At 56.9% G+C, this 18,458-nt stretch overlaps 7 protein-coding genes across 7 annotated transcripts; 4 read left to right on the forward strand and 3 right to left on the reverse strand.

The window, feature by feature from the left end:
* Positions 1–2: 2 nt before the first annotated feature.
* On the reverse strand, positions 3–557 carry W97_06218 (uncharacterized protein; the record flags this gene model as incomplete). Its single annotated transcript, XM_007783943.1, has 1 exon — positions 3–557. One exon carries the CDS (start codon positions 555–557, stop codon positions 3–5), a length of 555 nt encoding a protein of 184 aa, XP_007782133.1.
* Positions 558–1,378: 821 nt separating this feature from the next.
* On the forward strand, positions 1,379–2,918 carry W97_06219 (uncharacterized protein; the record flags this gene model as incomplete). Its single annotated transcript, XM_007783944.1, has 2 exons — positions 1,379–1,809; positions 1,889–2,918. The coding sequence occupies 2 exons, from the start codon at positions 1,379–1,381 to the stop codon at positions 2,916–2,918; spliced, it is 1,461 nt and encodes a 486-aa protein (XP_007782134.1).
* Positions 2,919–3,186: 268 nt separating this feature from the next.
* W97_06220 (uncharacterized protein) lies at positions 3,187–3,560 on the reverse strand (the record flags this gene model as incomplete). Its single annotated transcript, XM_007783945.1, has 2 exons — positions 3,187–3,399; positions 3,459–3,560. 2 exons carry the CDS (start codon positions 3,558–3,560, stop codon positions 3,187–3,189), a joined length of 315 nt encoding a protein of 104 aa, XP_007782135.1.
* Positions 3,561–8,093: 4,533 nt separating this feature from the next.
* W97_06221 (uncharacterized protein) lies at positions 8,094–10,077 on the forward strand (the record flags this gene model as incomplete). The annotated part of the gene is made up of 2 exons (XM_007783946.1): positions 8,094–8,207; positions 8,302–10,077. 2 exons carry the CDS (start codon positions 8,094–8,096, stop codon positions 10,075–10,077), a joined length of 1,890 nt encoding a protein of 629 aa, XP_007782136.1.
* Positions 10,078–12,017: 1,940 nt separating this feature from the next.
* W97_06222 (uncharacterized protein) lies at positions 12,018–14,515 on the forward strand (the record flags this gene model as incomplete). The annotated part of the gene is made up of 2 exons (XM_007783947.1): positions 12,018–14,352; positions 14,415–14,515. 2 exons carry the CDS (start codon positions 12,018–12,020, stop codon positions 14,513–14,515), a joined length of 2,436 nt encoding a protein of 811 aa, XP_007782137.1.
* A 1,422-nt stretch (positions 14,516–15,937) lies between these two features.
* On the reverse strand, positions 15,938–16,330 carry W97_06223 (uncharacterized protein; the record flags this gene model as incomplete). Its single annotated transcript, XM_007783948.1, has 1 exon — positions 15,938–16,330. The coding sequence occupies one exon, from the start codon at positions 16,328–16,330 to the stop codon at positions 15,938–15,940; it is 393 nt and encodes a 130-aa protein (XP_007782138.1).
* Positions 16,331–16,558: 228 nt separating this feature from the next.
* W97_06224 (uncharacterized protein) lies at positions 16,559–17,818 on the forward strand (the record flags this gene model as incomplete). The annotated part of the gene is made up of 2 exons (XM_007783949.1): positions 16,559–17,295; positions 17,389–17,818. The coding sequence occupies 2 exons, from the start codon at positions 16,559–16,561 to the stop codon at positions 17,816–17,818; spliced, it is 1,167 nt and encodes a 388-aa protein (XP_007782139.1).
* Between the last annotated feature and the right edge of the window lie 640 nt (positions 17,819–18,458).

Genomic DNA, 18,458 nt, shown 5'->3' on the forward strand with positions numbered 1-18,458 from the left:
AGCTAATCCGAGCTCCTCACGCCTCGCATCTGGCCCTCGAACTCCTCCTTCAACTTCCTCCCGCCCACCTCCACAGGCTGGCACGGCAGTAGAACAAACATCATTCGCGACCATTGCGTCTTGCTTGGATTTCGCCACGCATGCATTGTACCCCGCTGGACCGCCACATCCCCTCTCTTCAGCGTCTTCCTCTCCCCGCTATCTAGTATCAATTCCATCTCGCCTTCAAGCACGACCCCGTAGTCCAAGCTGACGGTCCGATGCATGGCGCAGGTGGTGTCGGGCGCAAGGTCGACATGCCGAAGGACGGAGCCGTTCGAGATGTTCAGACCGGGTGGACTGTTGAGGTAGGATGAGTAGATCTCGATGTCCTTGTCTTCTGCGAGGGAGATGGGGAAGCCGGTCGCGGTGGTGTAAGAGAGGGCGAAGGCCATGTTATCGGGCAGCTCTTTCATCGTGCTTTCCTCGGGTAAGGCTGTTGAGAAAATGGCTTTGCCTTCGTCATTGTGCGTGGTTATGTAGCGTTGGACCTGGGGAAAGGCGCCGACATGGGCCATTGTGGTAGTAAGAACGAGAGTGGGCTGCTAGATGGTGGATAGTGGATAGTGGATAGTGGATGACGGATGGATTTGTATTAGAAAGCCGGCCGCAGAACGTGAGCTATTGAGTGTAACTCAGCGGTTTCGTAGACACTCTTACAGTCCAGGCTATATATGTGTATCCGGCCAGTTTGCGGAGCACCGCTACGGAGTGTGGAGAGCCATGTCAGTAGAGTAACCCCGGATTCCTGTAGCGCCCCGGATTCCAGGACGCGGCAGGTACAACCGATTGGCCTTAGGCTGTGCTTCAAGCCCCCCAGGTCGTCCACTTGTAGACAGTCACCTCTCAGAACAGAAAGTTGATGGTGTTCCATACCTGGTTGCAAGCATCAAAACAGCAGCGCAGATCGGAACGGCGCCGGAGAGCGAAAACGGGCTCGGGAACGGCTCGCATCGGCTTGCCAGACTTTCTCATCCCGAAGAATCCGACTGCACTCCAGCCCTACGACTACGAAGAGGTAAAGTTCCAACCTTGAAGCTCGAAGTATTTGTGAAGTGCAAACCCTTTCGTTGTGAGGAGATATTCTGGTGAGACTCATCCGATACGGTTGTCAAGAACAATGGCATTCATTTCTTCCGAATGCGGCGCAACAGAACGGCAAGCGACCTGAATTCAACAAGCAGTAACCCATACGGGTAATACAACAAAGAGAACTTCCGCTGTCTAACTTATGTCTCCTTTCCCTGTTCGTAGCAGTCGAAGAAAGGTCAAAATCAAACCCCCGATGTCTTCACAAACACCGCCGCCCGAGGCACCATCCGCCAACCTAGAAGAGCCCATGATAGGACCCCGTGTTGAAGAACTCTCCGATTCGGATGCAAAAGTCGACGACGACTTCGAGAGCATGTCCGACGACGAGCTACCGCCCGAGCTGACCAGGACAGCATGGGCATCCGTACCTGAGCTATTCTCATGTCCTCCGCCCATCCGCGATGAATTGGAAACACAGACCTCAAAACTCCAAGACAAGACTATCCAGGAATGCCTCCCGTTCCTTACGGGAAAGGGATTGAAGGACTGGCAGCCCCAGCTTAACTCGCATGGCATCCCTGAGCTCTCACGCGCGGCTCACGTGGAGTTTCTGCAAGATGCCCTTGGGGACTACCCTCCGCAGTTCGCGGTTATGGATGCATCTCGGATGTGGATACTCTATTGGGCGCTTGCTGGGCTTTCTTTCCTAGGTGAAGACATAGCAGAACGCGTGGAGAGGTACGTCTCACCCAACCGCCAGCTTCCGGCATCTCAAGCAAGCCATGTGCAAGCAAGCGTCTAACGACCATTCGCACAGCATGATCTACACATTCGATGCAGCGCAGCACCCCTCCGGCGGCTTTGGCGGCGGCCACGGCCAACTCCCCCACCTCGCGCCCTCTTACACAGCCGTGCTCTGCGCGGCCCTAGGCGCCACCCCCGACTCCTACGACTTCATCGACCGCAAAGCAATGTGGCACTGGCTGGGCCGCATGAAGCAGCCCGGTGGGGGCTTTAGCATGTGTGCCGACGGCGAAGTCGACACGCGCGGGGCCTTCTGCGCGCTCGTCATCATCTCTTTACTCAACCTGCCGCTCGAGCTGCCGGCGGATTCTCCAGCTAAGGAGGCTGGTGTTGAGACGTTTGTGGATGGCCTGGCGAAGTGGATCGCGAGCTGCCAGAGCTATGAGGGGGGCATTGGGGGCGCGCCGGGAAATGAGGCGCATGGCGCGTACACGTTCTGCGCGCTGGGTGCGCTGTGCATCCTTGGTCCGCCGCACGAAACTATCCCGAGATATCTCAATGTCGCGGCGCTGGTTGCGTGGCTGTCGAGTCGCCAGTACGCGCCCGAAGGCGGGCTGGCAGGCCGCACGAACAAGCTCGTTGACGGCTGCTACAGCCATTGGATCGGGGGGTGCTGGGCGCTTGTCGAGGCTGCCGTGGCAGGTCCCGGCAAGCCGGGCGCGGGTCCCCCGCCGTCATTGTGGAGTCGCGAGGGCTTGATACGGTACATTCTGTGCTGCGCACAGGGCCACTATGGCTTGAGGGATAAGCCGAGCAAGCATCCGGACGCGTATCATACGTGCTACAACCTCGCGGGGTTCAGCTCGGCGCAGCATGTTTACAGCTACGATGACGCGCAGACGGAGGGGGACGAAGAGGAGGAATTTCAGGGGCCGTTGAGTGCCGGGTTTCACTGGCGGACGAGGGATGTGGAGGTTGGGGAGGTGGAGGGGAAAGTGTTTGACGAGGGGGACAGGGTCGCGGCGATGAACCCGGTGTATCTCATCCCATGGGGGTGTGCGGAGAAGATGAGAAGGTACTTTGAGGGGAAGGTTGGGTTTTAGGCGCCCAGAGCGTTATTTGCGAGGACTGCGGAAGGGACCGGAAGCACTTGGGGAACTTGGCGTGCGGTGTTGAAGAGTTGACCATGTCAGTGTTGGGAAAGTATTTCGAGTCCAGTTTCACTTGAGACTCAATGCTATACAACCTTATACGGTTCGTGCACAGCCATCTGTCCACGGCTTTCCGCATCAGCTACGGATCAGATGGCCGCCGACGTCGCCCATTCGCCAGAACTCTCAGAGCCCCTAATCCCTGGCCTAGTGCTTTCGTCTACTCCTTGTCCATATAAACCATCAATGGCGGCCCCTCAACCCTCTGCTTCAGATACGTCTTGATCGCGCCATGTGCCTCGTCCTCGTTGTCATAATACCGCATATCATCGAGTGACGCAAAGCTTGTGGTCGCGCAGACTGTGAAGCCTTGGTTGCGTGGGTCTTGGTGTATGCGGGAGGCGCTGGCGGAGAGGATGTAGGGTTTGCCGTCCTGTGCGGAAGGTGTGAGCGAGGTTGAGGGAAGGGGCTTCTTGGGGGGGAGGGAGGCACCTTCTTAGCTTCGTCTTTTAGGGCTGCATATTTGGGGAGGACGCCATTAATGTCTTCTTCTTTGGGAAGCTTGAAGAGGGTGACTCTGTAGATTTTGGACATTGTAAGAGAGCTACAAGTACGAATTTGGTAGATCCTTCGCGTTTGTAAGTTTAGGTGCTGCTTCCAGATGAACCAGTCTTTTCGAGAACTCGACAGTCTGAAGGTCATGGTCTTTCTGGCTCGTTCGGGTCATCTTCGAAATATCCCCGCTCCATCGGCAGGTGGAGTGCCGCCGGGGAGCCGCCTGCCATGTGAGGCTGGGGGTTTGTCATCTTCTACGGCTACGAGGGTTCATGATACAGAGTACATCGAGAGGATATCTGGACATTCTCAGGTACAGGAAAGTAATGAGGTTCGTCTTTCAACCCCTCAGCGCCCCTCTCCTCCAGCCCTTCCGGAGAGCTTGGACCCTTCGAAATCTACGCCGTCCTGGCGGCTTCCGCGTTTCGTCTCACCGCCTCCGTTCAACATGTCTTGGCGTACCGCGATAGGAAAACACCTCCATCTCAACCTCACGCTTTGCTGAGCACAGAGCCAATTCCTCCCGCAGAAAGAGAGCTCCCGCGAGAGCTGTCGTCGTGCTAGATCACTCACCGGAATCGGTTCTGCTCGCAGATGCTCTACAGATACGATGCTCGCTGTCCGCTTTGACGCAAGAGATCTTGTAGAGTACTCGGTTGACTGAGGTGCAACGCACTGTGCCTCGTGCCTCGTGCCTCGCTCCGCTTCCTGCGTCTGCAAGCTTACCAGCGCGCTCTAGCCTCGCGTCGGCAAGCACGCAATGGCGGACGTTGCAGATTTGCCTTGAACGCCAGATGGACGCGTCGTTGCGTTGTCAACGTCGCTAGACCGGAATCTTCGTACAACAGGCACGCCCTGGCTTCTCACCATCCCCCATCTCCACAAGTCGTGCCGGTGCCTCAACGGCAATCCATGCCGGCGCACCTCTGGCACCGCTAGTATCCGTTGCTCAAGGCCCCGTTTCGGCGTTTGGCGCATCTAGGGCCATCACGGCGGGCGTCAAGCGTCTGCCAACTCACTATGCATGAAGCACGGGTGTCCGGGGTCCCGTAAGCAGAATCGAGGTACTCGAGTAATCTCCAACCCATCGCCTGGCCTTGGAGCCATAGTCAGCGTCAACCCTGGTACAACAAAGCAGCCTGCCGCTTCGGGTGCTACGCTTGAACGTTGAAGCCACCATTTCTCTGCAGTAAACATCACGGGAGCGTGTCAAGCTCCGGACCAGTCGTCCATCATCGAAGCGAGGTCTCTCCACTTAGCTTGTCAGGAACAGATAGAAGAGAGGTTTCAACACCAACGCCAGGCCCGAGTCCAAGGTACACACTCGTCAACTAGACCTTCGCCCCGCTGCGGCGTTACGAACCAGCACTGTTGAAAGACGCTAAGGAATCTCTCAATTGATCGGAAGTGCATACAGCACACAGCAGGATGCGCTTGGCGTAGTTGTTGTACCTTTGATCTAACGGGAGAACTGCATTAGCGGCCTTCAAGAGCTACTCTAACCAGCCGCGCTTTGCGGCGCTTGTTCAGGCTTCTTCCGGTCGTGTGCTCCAGAGAACTGGCGAGGTCGTTCAATCTACAGGACTTTCACCGGAAAATTCTGCGAGGTGGAGCCCACTCAGACTGCGCTTCGCCACCAAGCTGCAGGCATAGCGTGATTAACAGGCTGGTGATCGGGGACTTCACTGTGCGTCAGAATTTTTGGACGCTCGGATCGACAACTTTTTGGAGCGCCCTGAGCAGCTCACTCCCGTCTATCACCTAGCTGACATTCTGGAACCCTCGCTTTACTGGCGGAGACCTACGCCAACACATCAATATGGGTCTTCGTACAGAGCCTCAGCCAGGCCCGCATGTTTCCCATTCCTAGCGACCAATGTTTTCGACGCTCTAGACGATGGGTGCATACCCAGGCAATGCCGCTGCGGCCTCATCTGCAATAGAAGTATCGTCTTCCGCTGTTGGACTGATGTGTCCGCCAGCCCAACATTTTCGCTCTCAAGACCCACTCGCCATACCTTGTTGATGTCTATTTAGTGTTTTCCTCAAGCCATTGGACCACTGTCCTTGTTCTCCGTGGTTGTATCCAAACTTTCAAAAGCATCCTGCTGTTGTGCTACCGAAGTCACGAATCTTCCTGCTTCCACCGTTGCCAGAGCGGAAACCAACCGGATCGGGCTCCAACTAGCAAGTCCAGCAGCGCACCGAATCAGCAAGCCACCCATACTGTCATACGTCACGCCTATTGCAGCCATCAGCCCTCGTCTTTAGTGCAATACCATGTTTTACATAATGTACCTTACAGGTAGGGATGCCGTCGTTCTTCTGGTGTCGATGATCTCTTGGAGCAAGCTCCTGACATCTTGGAAACCGTGTTGTTCTTTGAAATGCTTGGAAATCATCTCGTAGTCTCCTGTCGTCGATTGGAGCACGCCAGCGACATATTCAATTCCCAGTTATCTCTCGCGGGTTGTAGCCAGCTATTCAGGCTGTGTGGCATCAATGCAGCCAATTCGATAATGATACGTCAAAGCTTGCTTACCATTCGTACTGACTGGCTTCTCTTAGGCCTTTGCCAGCGCCGTCATTGGCCTGAACCGCAGTTCGTATGCTTCCGCTCCCGCAACGGATACACCTGCACCGCTCGCGTCAACAACCGGGAATACACTACGGATACTGAATACGAGACCGACGAGCTGGCTCGAGAGGGCGCCGCCATGCAGGCCTATATGATATGTCGAAATTTTTCTGTGAACGATGGCATGTATCCTGGGCAAAGACAGGGACAAGGCGGTGTCGTCCAAGGGCTGCCGGTTGCTATCGGCACGGGCCGCAGGAGCACAACCACATCCATTGGTGACTACGACAGTGGCAGCAGTAACTACGCTGAGGCCAGTAGCGGTGACAGCAGCCCAAGGACAAGTGACTCCGGATTCGATACTGCGAGCAGGCGCTCGAGCAGAGCGTCTTTAAGAGCCTGCTACTGTGGACGTGGCAACGTCAGGGCCTACGAGCGGTGCAATAACTGCCTGCGAGAATGTGGATGGCGGTGATCGGCGCCAAGCTGGACAGCTCGAGATCGCCTCGCTTGTCAACCGTTGAAGCGGAGGTGTTGAAGTAAACACAAAACAAAAAGACAGAGAAATGCCGCAAGGCAAGATTGAAGATGGCTTGGAGCGAGAAGTGGGCACGACACAACCTATTTACGACTACACGACTTCATGACTCAGCATAGCGTTAACGAATTACGAAGCTTCTGAAGAATGCCTCCCATTGATGATGTTGCGACGGCTCTTAGAGATTTCATAGTCCGAGTGCGGTTTATCCTGCGGCACTTTTGTGGAGTGATGAATTTCACGGCAAGCATAACGTATGATGCAAAAACTTGAAAATTTCGAAAAATGATAGAGGCAGCTGGCTTCATTCCACGCTCCATCTATTTCTTCTTTCGTTCGTCATCCATGTGGCAACGGTTGGTTGGGCGGATGTTGGTGGGGAATCGCGGAATGTTGGTCTGGCTCTCAGCCAATCTCATATACGATCCTTGCTGCCCCGATCCAATTCATACTATTCCTTGCCGTTGAGGGGTCACTACTCCAGGTTCATTCCTTTGCTTCAAGTTATCGACTTGACCAAACCTCACTATAACCTCTAAGGTCTTTAGATTTTGATTTGGAACGTGCCACTAACAAGGCAAACTACACCAGGGAATCTGTTCCACAGATATTGCCCGCAACGGTTCTAATAGTGCGTAAGCCCCTCAATCTTACTGACTGTGCGCAGTGGAGAACCCTTGACCGGAGGGTCGTTGCTGGATCCGTGGACCTGGCACGGCCTAGTACCGGTTTTGGGATAGTGACTAGCTTGTTCGGACACCGCACCTTGAACAACGTCTTCGAGTATCTTATCGCCGCATGCTTTCTCCCGCGGGTACCTGCAATTATCTGGCTCGGCAAGATCATGAGTGAGATACCCACGCGTTCCCATGTTCAATGATGGATGGCGATCTCTAGCTATCGCATCAACACCGTCACGACTCTGCACTCCACTGAAACGAACATTACGCATTAGATCGCTCCTTCATCCCCAAGAAGGGAGTATAGCACGTATCCGACCGTGAGATGTTTCTTTGCATTCCCCTCGTGCCCACGTTTTCTTGCAAACCGTTGAATTCCGTCTCCCGCTCGGTACCATGGTTCAGGGGCGGTTAACTATGGAACCAAGTGGAATTTCCACCCCACAGATTTCGACGTTCTCACGCAAGGCCCACTCTTCTTACTCTCCAAGTACTTCGTTCTTGTATCCACGGTAGGTTCCATGGCAGCTTGCCTCTCTATTGTGGTTCCATTCATCCGTACCGTTGGCGGAGGTCTTCCTGAACCATAAATGAGAACACGGCTACCAACAAACTATGGGCTGAGGATTTTCGCGAAAGCCTCCAGCGTGGCATAAATAATCCTCAAGCCGCTCTTCGTCACTTCATTCCCAGCTCTTCACCATCCAGCAAATAGAACATCTATCCCAGGCCGTCGCAACCTCACAACATCACAACACAACTCAGACACTGCAATCATGGCTTACACCGCTATCTGCAAGAAGAAGGACTGTGGGAATTTTGCTCCATGGAACTGGAGCCCAGAGGTACGGGACCCCTCCCCCTCCCTTGAAAAGGTCTCCCTCCAAGAGGTATAAGCACAGGCATCAAGAAGAGAAAAGGCTTTGGCAGCAGCTAGCACAGACCGTAGCTATTAGAAACAAGTCGAAGACTAACGCGTTGCAGACAAGAAGAGAGCACGCGGCAAAGTTGCAGCAGGAGGAGCTGGAGAAGGAGCAGGAGCGCCTTAATGAGGAGCATGACCGCAACGCGCCCAAAATGCAATACGAAGCCACGGAATACCCCGCCACGCAGGGCGCAGAGTCGCCTAAGCTTCTCGCCAGGCAGGAAGACCAACCGACAATCCACGTCGTAAAGGGCGCATGTTTGAAAGAGGATCGGGCTTGCGTTCCCGAGGAAGTGCGCCCTATGAATGAGCTGAACCGTGACGACTACGTTCGTGTCTCCGATGTCCGCCGAAACTTTTACGACTGGTATGGAGCGTTCAAGAAAACGCACGAGTCCGACGCACCAGAGCCACGGTTCCGTGTACGCGATGTCCAGACGATCCACATCATCACCCACGAGTGCGTTGAAGGAGACGCCGTTCGCTGCATCGCACGTGAGGTCCCCGTCGGATCCCAGCTTGACGGCAAGGACTACGTCCGCTTGGAAGACCTCGCTCAGCTGTGGGGTGGCAAGCTTCCCACTGGGGATAGTGATGTCCTCCAAGGACCCCAGCGCCCGCAGATCTCAGGCAGGCTTGCTGCCCGTTACGCTCGGTCCGGACGTGGAGCGGCCCGTCCGTCCAAGGCTCTTGCGCGTCGGCAGGAGACGACGGTCACTCGGCCGAATTACGATGGTTACGGTATCAAATGCCCCTTCGATGGCGACCAGTTCTTCACGGCGCCAAACGGCGAGAACTTCCAGATCGTCTGTGGCTGGGATCATTTCGGCCGCGACATCAAGCTGGTCCACACGAGCAGCGCCGAGCTTTGCGCCACGACTTGCTCCGAGACTGAGGACTGCCTCGTCACCTCCTATGTGCCGTCGACGGGCGCCTGCTACATGAAGAGCTCGCTCGCCCCTGGTGTCGCCAACCCCAACATCATCGGCCAGAAGTGCGTCAACTGCAATGGCGAACAGGATCCGGCGTCCTCGTCTGTGGTCTCGTCGACATACGTCATCACCTCGACCATCACCTCGGCCATCACCTCGACGCCCGCCAGCTCGACCTTGGTGATCGCGACCTCGGCCGGGTATGCGGTCATCGAGCGCCCAGAGCCGCCCGTCTCGACTGTGGTCCTAGAACAGCCGGCCGTGTCTACCGTCGTCCTCCCGAACCCGGGCATCTCTACCGTTGTGCTAGAACAGCCGCCCATCTCTACTGTTGTGCTACAACAACCGCCCATCTCCACCGTGGTCCTCTCAGCCCCGCCAATCTCCACCGTTGTCCTCCCGAACCCGGGCATCTCGACCGTGGTCCTAGAACAGCCGCCCATCTCTACTGTTGTGCTCGAAGCCCCGCCCGTGTCTACCGTGGTCCTCTCGGCCCCGCCAATCTCCACTGTCGTCATCTCAGACCCGTGGGGCACCGCCGCCGAGACCGTCGCGGCCCCGACAACCGTCTTCACGACGTACGTCACCACGTTTTCGACATCGACGGCGGCGCCGACGCTGCGCAGGCGCAATGGCGGCCTCGAGATCGAGGCTGCTCCGAGCAATATCAACCAGCTTCGTGTTGGTGGGGCTGTGGTGGCTGAGCCGGCTGCGCAGGAGACGGGCTCGTTTGGGAAGGCGATTGATAGGATTCATGGCGTTGAGGAGGCGGTTAGGGAGGCGGAGCCGGCGGCGACGGCAGGGTATGTTGCGCTTGCTGGCGTGGTGGGGATTTTACTGTTCTTGATCATCAGGGGGTGGAGGAAGAGCAGGAGGGAGGCGAGGGGCAGGGGGAGGGTGTGAGGAGTGCTGTGGGGAAGGCGAGTCTCGAGGTGGCAGCCTGCTGTGTGGGTGTTGGGGATGCGGCGGATTTGGGGGGAGAGGGGAGGATAGGGGCGCGGGAGAGATTGATGTAGGCTAGTGGTTCGGTGCAGGAGAGCAATGTATGCAGGTAACGAAATAAGATCGTAGAGCATCTACTGTGCACAGGATTCACGCCAAATACTTGTGATCCATCTCTTGTCTTTTGAAAATCACCGTGGTTGCGCATACTGGAGTCGCCAATTGCCAGGCAAACCGAACAAGCTGACCCAAGTCGTTCGCTTTGATGCTTTGCGTCTCCGTTGTATTCACCTCTTGCCCTTCGCTTCTTCTAAACGTCTCTACGGTCTTGATGAGAGCGTTGTTCTAGAGATTGAGTGTCATACAAGAGACATCCGCCCAGCACTCCTCGAATTTCTCTCACGGTGGGCAAACGCTACCGGAACCGCCAAGCTCTTTCTTCTGTGCTACTGAAGAGCAAATTCTTGGATACCTCGCAGAAGAGGATACTACAGTGATCCGCCGCCTCGGGATTCGTAGCATGATGCTCTGAAGCGAGGCCGTCATGCGGAGGACGCAAGGGCGAAAGCAAGAGAACAACTCGCGAGACTCTTCGCCCGGATGCCAGGAGATTGGGTGTGTCACGAGCTGGATACCCATAGTGGCGACTAGTAGCACGATCGTAGGAGTAGCACACGTTACTTGACCTCAGCTCCTCTTGGGCTAGCTACCTTCGTGGTCAGGGGGGAGCATGGGGAGGCGGGTGCGGGTGGAGACGGCGGGCTGCAGGAGGAGAAACGGCGTCGATGATACAGTGTACAAGCACGTAGACAAGTGAGGACTGCTCGGCGGCTGGGGATTCTCGTTTCTCTTGGGGACTGCGAGTGATGTTTATGTGGGCTCCTCAGAGCTTAGAATATTGGGCGCCGAAGTAGATAGGACTTCCATGCCTCGACAGCTCGCCACGGTAGTTATTCTCAAGCGGAACCTTTTCCTCGAGATGCTCATTCCAAGCAAGGCAGTTGGCTTGTGGTCGCACAGGCGCATGCGGCAGAGTCTCACGAGCAACGCTGCCGGCACTACCATGGAATGGTTGGACACGAGGCCCAAGGGGTTGTTGCTCTCTGGCGCGTGGATGGGGTTTTTTTCGCCGGCGGGTTTTTCGCACCTCGACAGTGGGCTGGTATCTTAACTAGCTGATTCACGGCAGAGGCAATAGCAAAGAGAGGGTCAACGGATGGCTTGCAGCTTGTTGATCGTCTCCGGCATCCGCACCTGGAATTGAGGTGGGATCGCGCAATTGATGCGTGCGCATCGCTGCCGGCAGCGGGCAGTGGTGAGAGACGATTTGCTGTTCCAGGATTCGGCGCCGGCGCCTCGGGAAAGAGTGCGCTAGGAGGCTTGGCGGCGAGATGGCGGTCAGGCTTGAATCGATGCGCGGAGCTGGTCGTGGTGGAGTAGATGAGTATCTTGAGCTCATATGGAGTTGAACATGCCCGTCGAAGGATTTTCAGGTGCTTGCGGGTAAATCATCTCGACTTCTCTGTCCTGAAGTGTTTTACGCCTTTGCCTCGAGAATCTCAGTGCACGATCAACGGGCAAGCAGCAGCAGCTGACGCTGACAGCATCGTGCCCAGTGCACTGAGTGGCTGGATAAGCTGCCGCTAGCCACGCATCCCGCCTCGCTCCCTCACCGCCAGTTGTTGGACTGGGAAATCGAAGAACCCCAAGCGTTTCCCAGGTTTCCCCACCCGCTCGACCTCGCAAACTCAGCAGAACGGCCGCTGGCGGTGTGATGTCCCACGCCCACGCCCACTCCGCCCCGTGAGACTTTCGACGACGCAGTTGCGCACTGCCCCCTCCCCCCGAGCTGAATCTGACTGCCTATCGTCAACAACATCATTGCTTTACCTAAGAACATAATGGACAACCTCGACTTCTCCCACGATGCCTTCCTGACCTTCGACGCCCTCGACCCCAACCAGCAGCGCTTGTCGTTTCTGTCCGCCTCGACCTGGCCGCTCATCCTTGAGCAAACAATGTCTCACAATGGCCACGCCAGCACCAGTTCAAGAAGAGCAATGACTATGAACGATTCAAAGCCGCTACCGACAACGGCAGCACCGCCCGCGACGAGCACCGCTCCGTTACATACGAGCACTCTCAGCTTCCATCAATCAATCGACCCCTCAGCCGCCTTGTTGAGCACCACCGACTGGCAGTTTCAGTATCAACAGCCCAACCAGCAGTCCTATCTCCAAGATGCCGCCCTCAACCCAGCGTCTTATGGCGGAGCATACGCCCAGCCCCTCCAGCCTTCTCCGATGAACTTCATGTCTACCACGCAAGTCCCGATACACCCAGCGACTATGTCCATGGACGCCGCGACGTCGTTTGCAATGACCTACTCGGGCCCGATGGAGTCGCTCAACACCATGGCACCGTTTCAGATGAACGACTTTCAGGCCGAGCTCATGAACTCGTACGTCGACGAAGGCTTCTCGTCCACCGACCTCGTCCCGGCTACCAGCTTTGCCGGCAGCTCCCCCGGTGAAAGCTGGCTTGACATCCGCTCGCTAGGAAGCAGTGATGCTGGCTGGAATACCGTCGACTTCCCGCAATCCCGCCGGTCCTTCGAGTCGTTCGAGGAACCGACCGTCTCAAACCCGTACCTGACCCTCCACGTACGCACCGACTCGAACTCCTCGAATGCGCAGTCAGACGTGGCGCCAGTATCGGCGCACTCCTGCGGCAGCTGGGAGGAGATCAGCCAGTTCGCCTTGTACTCTCCCCAGTCCGAGCAGAACCTTGACTTCTCTTATCCGCCCGTTGCTCACGGTCTGCCCCACAGCCATAACCACAGCCATAATCACAGCCTCAGTCATTCTCCCATCCAAGCCACCGTCAGCCCGTCAGCCGCCGTAGAAGCTCTTACTATCAAACCGACTGTCTATTCCACGTCACCCTCATCATCGTCTAGCCTCAGCTCGCCGCCTTCCAGGAGACGGAAGAGCCCTGTCGGCGCCAAGGTCACCAAGACCATTGCGAAGAAGACCACCGTTGCACACTCAACGAAGAAGGACAACGTGACCGAGAAACGCGTCGGCCGGAGACGCGGCCCGCTGCGGCCAGACCAAAGACAGCAGGCTCACGAGATCCGCAAGCTCCGAGCCTGTCTGCGTTGCAAGTTCTTGAAGAAGACGTGCGACAAGGGCGACCCGTGCGCCGGCTGCCAGCCCTCGCACGCCCGGCTCTGGCAGGTCCCCTGCACGCGCGTGGACATCAAGGACATTGCCTATTTCATGAAGGACTGGAAGGCCGACTTCGAGCGCCACATCAGCCTCGGCTTCTCCGTCGGCAACATCAAGGGCTTCTCTACGCAGGAGCGGCCGCTCTGGATCACGCACGGCTACGGATACTACCTCCCCATCTCTGCGCGCGAGGTCTTTGTCCGAGACGACAAGTGCTTCGGCATGGACTGGGTCGAGGCCGTGGACGCGGATCAGAAGGCGCACAAGGAGTTCGAAGTCACGACTGCCAAGCTTTCGGCCGGCATGGAGGGCGTCTCGCACGCTGTGCTTTCCGAATACCTTGACCGCCATATCGATGGCGGCTTCGAGCGGTTTGTTGACGAGTACTTTGAGGGAACCCTCTTCCTGACCGAGATTCTGAAGACGGCGTACCGGTACTACCTACGCGAAAAGCTGCCCGTAATCCGCAAAGCGCTGAAACTCGTGGTCGCGTACAATCTGACGCTGCACGTGACGCTGGTGGACGGGCTGTCAGAGGAGGAAGCTAAAATCGGCAAGATCGAGAACGACGATAGCCGCTTCAACGGCAAGACCGTCGCGCCCGTCATGATCAACTTCCAGATCAAGTGCGCGCTCGCCGACATGTGGCGCGAGCTGCAGAAGGACATCCTGGAGGAGCTCTCCGCGCTCTACTCCTCCGTCTACTCCGGCGAGAAGCTGAAGAACTGGCCCACCATCTTCATGCTCGCGGCGATATTGCTGGCCGTCTGGGAGGAGATGCAGTTCGATTGCCACTACCGCGTCCCGGACCCGGCGGCCGTGCACAAGTTCTGCTCGGATATGGAGACCACCCCCGTGGGCGTTATCGTGGGATTGTTTTCGGCGATCTCGCAGAAGCTGCCGAGTTTTAGTGAGTGGGATAGCAGGAAGCATCATCATTTGCTGGGCTCGAATCAGGCGGTTTGTGATGCGATGACCGAGGTGCGCTCGCACGTGACGAAATACGGTATGTCCTCGAGTCGATTCGAAAACATGTTTAAGACAAGACAGCTGACATGCCGGATACAGAAACCTACCTCAAGAGCCGCGCAGAGGCGAAATTCGACCGCAACGACTTCGACAGCCTGTCGAATAAGTTCTTGTCGAAACTAGTCATCCGCGCTAACTAGGCCGGTGCCGAGCTGGCCTGCTTATTATTCGTTCCTCTCCTTTGTCTATCACTATACCTTCCGGTCTACTACTACACCTTCCCTCCTTGGATCCACCTACCTTCGACCATCACTGTCATCCTCCTCCTTATTTCTCCCCTTCATGCGACAGCGATTACGAATTTACGGCTTCACGAAGCTAGACACGTGCGAGAACGATCTCAACGATCTGAACGATTCAGCTACGGCAGCACATGACGACTCCATGTCAGCGAGCAAGAACGATCTACCGACCGAACGGCTATCCGAGCCCTCTATATTCCCTTTCAGCACCCCTTGGCCGTTCAGGCGCCCCTCTTTTACTCCAACTATTTCTTACGGCTGTGCTTTGACTTGTTCGATGCTATCCTCTCGGGCCTCCGGGCCAGGTTTCGGTGTTCTCTGATTATTCGGCCGGGCCGGGCGGACGGGCATATTACGCCTAGGTGGGCTGTGCATAGCGTTGCGTTTTTTTGCGTTTTGCGCTGCGGACGTATCCCTGTTGAGGGGAACGCGGTTTTCCCATCTTTTTCCTTTCCTTTCCTATTCTTCATGACTGCCGAGAGACGAGAGCTGTGATGGGTGGGAGGCTATGCTGCAACTTGTGGAGTGGATCTGATCATGACGGGCATCATGGGGTTGCATAGCGGATTTGGTTAGATGGGTGCATTGGGGAGATGAGATGTTGGTTCATGGTGGTTAGGGGTGATGGGGGGTTTGGTTTGGGGATTTGAATTGAATGGCTTCATGGCTTGTGGCTGCTACTGTCCCGTGTGCGATGCTTGTGTTGATGATCTTATTTCTTAGCCTGTGTTACGCTCTGATCGTCTCTGTTCCTGTCGTTGGATCACGGCCAGTATGGAGGCACTGTTTCAGCTGCTATAGCCGTCCGTCGAGCACAAGATCGGGCCGTCTAGTCGCTCTCGGATGCGAACAAGGTAGATCAAACATGCAGGAAAACAAAAGAGGGCGTTACTAAAAGCACGAAAGTGGTTCTTGCGTCGTGCAAAGTGATGCTGCACACACGATGCAGAATCGAGGGCTATCAACCCACACTATACAAGCTCCTAGGAGGTACATGTTGTCCATCTATACTGCTCCTGTACGGCGGCCAAGGTCAAAGATCCATGCAGCCCCAAGACGGAACGTGCTCTAAACGGTTTCATAGAAACAACGATGGTGATGCTCCAGGCGCGGCGTCTGATTGTGCCACACCCTTGACGGGATTCCCATTTCCCTCAACCCCCCTCTAGCTGCCGAGTTCTTTTCGGCGGAGGCACGATCGCATCACTCAACCTCCCTGCCCTCCCTTATTCCCTCCTCTTCCTCCCCAAGCGCGACAATCGCCTAGCCCCGCTAACCACGCCCCGCGCCGTGCAAAGCTTCCCACCTTCTCTGCCCGCCTCACTTCTCCCCTTGGCCCCCATCGCCGGCCCCGCCACTCTTGCTGGCGAGGAACTCGGCAGGCAAATCCATGCCCACCCTCCGCGCCGTCAGCCGCACGCGCTCCTCCTCGTTCATGTTCATGCCCGGGTTGTAGCGCTCGACCAGCGTGGCGTACATGCGCTGCGCGTGCTGGTATTGCACAAACTGTTCGGTGGCTTGGATGCGGGGGGTTGTGTCCGCTGATGAGGCGGGGGAAGGTGAGGAGGTACTGGGGGAGGTGAAGGAGGTCCGTATGCGTCGCAGGAGCGGGGAGGGGTGCGAGAGGATCGTTTGGGAGGGCTGGTGCACGGGGAGTTCGCGCAGGAGGCGGCGGTAGAGCGACCGGAGGGTAGGGGCGTGGGTGGTTGTCATGGTTGTGAGGCGGGTTTTGGTGTTGGATTGCTTTTTGATGTGCTGGAGAGATGGACGGAATGGCTGAGGGCGGAGTTGATGGAGAAGGCGAAGCGGGGTGGTGATGTGTGAAGTGGAAATCTCGGAGGTCTGCGGAGAGGAGACATCATGGGAGCTCGGGCCATTGAGGTTTTTGGCCGGGACGTCGAGATGATGGGATGTTTGACTGCTTAAGCAAGTATGTGCAGAATGACAGTCCTACCTCCAACCACGCCGTTTATATGCGCTGGATGCGCTCGTCGACTATTCCGCCTCCAAATCTCTCGGCCTCAACTCCATCAGTCGCGCCCCAACACCACCGCCGCAACCCCCAGACACTTTCTGCCCCGACTTCCACCAGCAGCTCCTCCATCTAGGAGAGCACGTCCCCCACCCAGCGGCGCACCTCCTCCAACCACCACCTCCTCCTCGACTACGCCAACCACCTCAACTCCACCAACCCCCCTCACCCTCTCCACGCAAACCCTAAACCTCTACCACACGACCCTCCCGCCCACCTCTCCTCAACTCACCTACGCCTCCCGCTTCTTCGCCCGCTCCCCGCCCCGATTCCTCTTCTCCGCCGCACGCTTCCGGTCCTTCCCCGACTCGCTGACCCCCGAAGTCGCCTTCCTAGGCCGCTCAAATGTCGGAAAGAGTTCGCTGCTTAACGCGCTGCTGAACCGCTCCACGCACAAGATCGCGCATGTTAGCAGCAAGCCCGGACGGACGAGGGTCATGAATGCGTTTGGGGTGGGGGTCGAGGGAGGGATGAAGAGGGAGGCAAGGGGTGGGCACGAGGGTGGGAAGGACGGGGGGAGGGCTGGGGAGGGGGAACGGTGGATTGGGAAGGGGGGTGTTGTGGTTGTCGATATGCCGGGGTATGGGAAGGGGAGTCGAGAGGAGTGGGGGACGGAGATTCTGAAGTATTTGTGTGGGAGGCGGCAGTGAGTTTAGCTGCTTCTCCGTGTCCTGCTTACGTGTGGGAGGAGAGAGACGCGAAAGGTGAAGGAGGCTTGCTGACAATGTTGGTGGGACAGACTGCGCAGAGCTTTCCTCCTCATCGACGCGGAACACGGCGTCAAAACCGCGGATGAGCAGCTCCTCACCCTGCTTAGAGAAAATGGCGTCCCGCACCAGGTCATCCTCTCCAAGGTCGACAAGCTCATCTCCCCCGGTTCGAAACTGCCCTCACCCGAGAAACTGGCGGCGAATCTACAGCAGCTCCGTACCCTCTGTGAAGAGACACGGAAAGTGATCCAGCCCGCGGGCTACAGAGGCCCCGTCGCACTCGGCGAGATCCTAACGTGCAGCGCGGAGAAGTCGATTGAGACGGGCAAGAAGCTGGGTATGGATGGTGTTCGCTGGGCTGTGCTGCAGGCGGCGGGGCTGGATTGTGATGCCCATGGCAGGAGGAGGGTCTCGGAAGTTCACGTAATCGAGGATGTGGTTGAGGAAGTGGACCGGTGATACTTGAGCTGCTACTGTGTCAAGGCATCTCCCTCGCCATCCTGGTCTACCATCTAGCACATGAGTGATCTAAGTGATGGTCACGCGCAGTAAGGACTAGTGTGCCCCTGGACCAGGGCCTCTTCGACCGAGTCCCTCGCCAGCTTGCTTGACTGGAGATTTGACTGCGTGGATCTCGCAGGCGGAGCTGAGATCTGGTTACGGGGAAGACGGTGTTGAAGTGGTGCGAGAGCGCTGTCCGTCGCATAAGGATGGGACGCCATTTGTGGTGTTACACCATGCCCGCTCTCTTTCCCAATGACGTGCCGCCGATTACCTTGTCTCAGTTACACGGCCGCGCTCCGTTTTCTCACCACTGAGATACTACGAGACCAGGTGGAGAAAAAGACCAGGATGAGTCCGATTGGGACTCGCGTACATGCGCACCGCCGCACCGATCCGATTCCACTCGGCAATCACTTCATGAGGGGATAATTGACTGGCCCGGCGCGCGTAGTACGCTTCGCCACATCTTACGGCTCCTTTTGCACCTGAGCGACGCCAGCGCATGCGGGACCACTCTCACCTCTTCACAGAACTCAATCCGCCTCTGCAGACTCCAGACACCACGATTACCGCACCCAGCGCGGGTACCTTGTGA

The sequence above is a fragment of the Coniosporium apollinis genome (assembly GCF_000281105.1).
Source record: "Coniosporium apollinis CBS 100218 chromosome Unknown supercont1.30, whole genome shotgun sequence".
Lineage (NCBI taxonomy): Eukaryota > Fungi > Ascomycota > Dothideomycetes > Coniosporium > Coniosporium apollinis.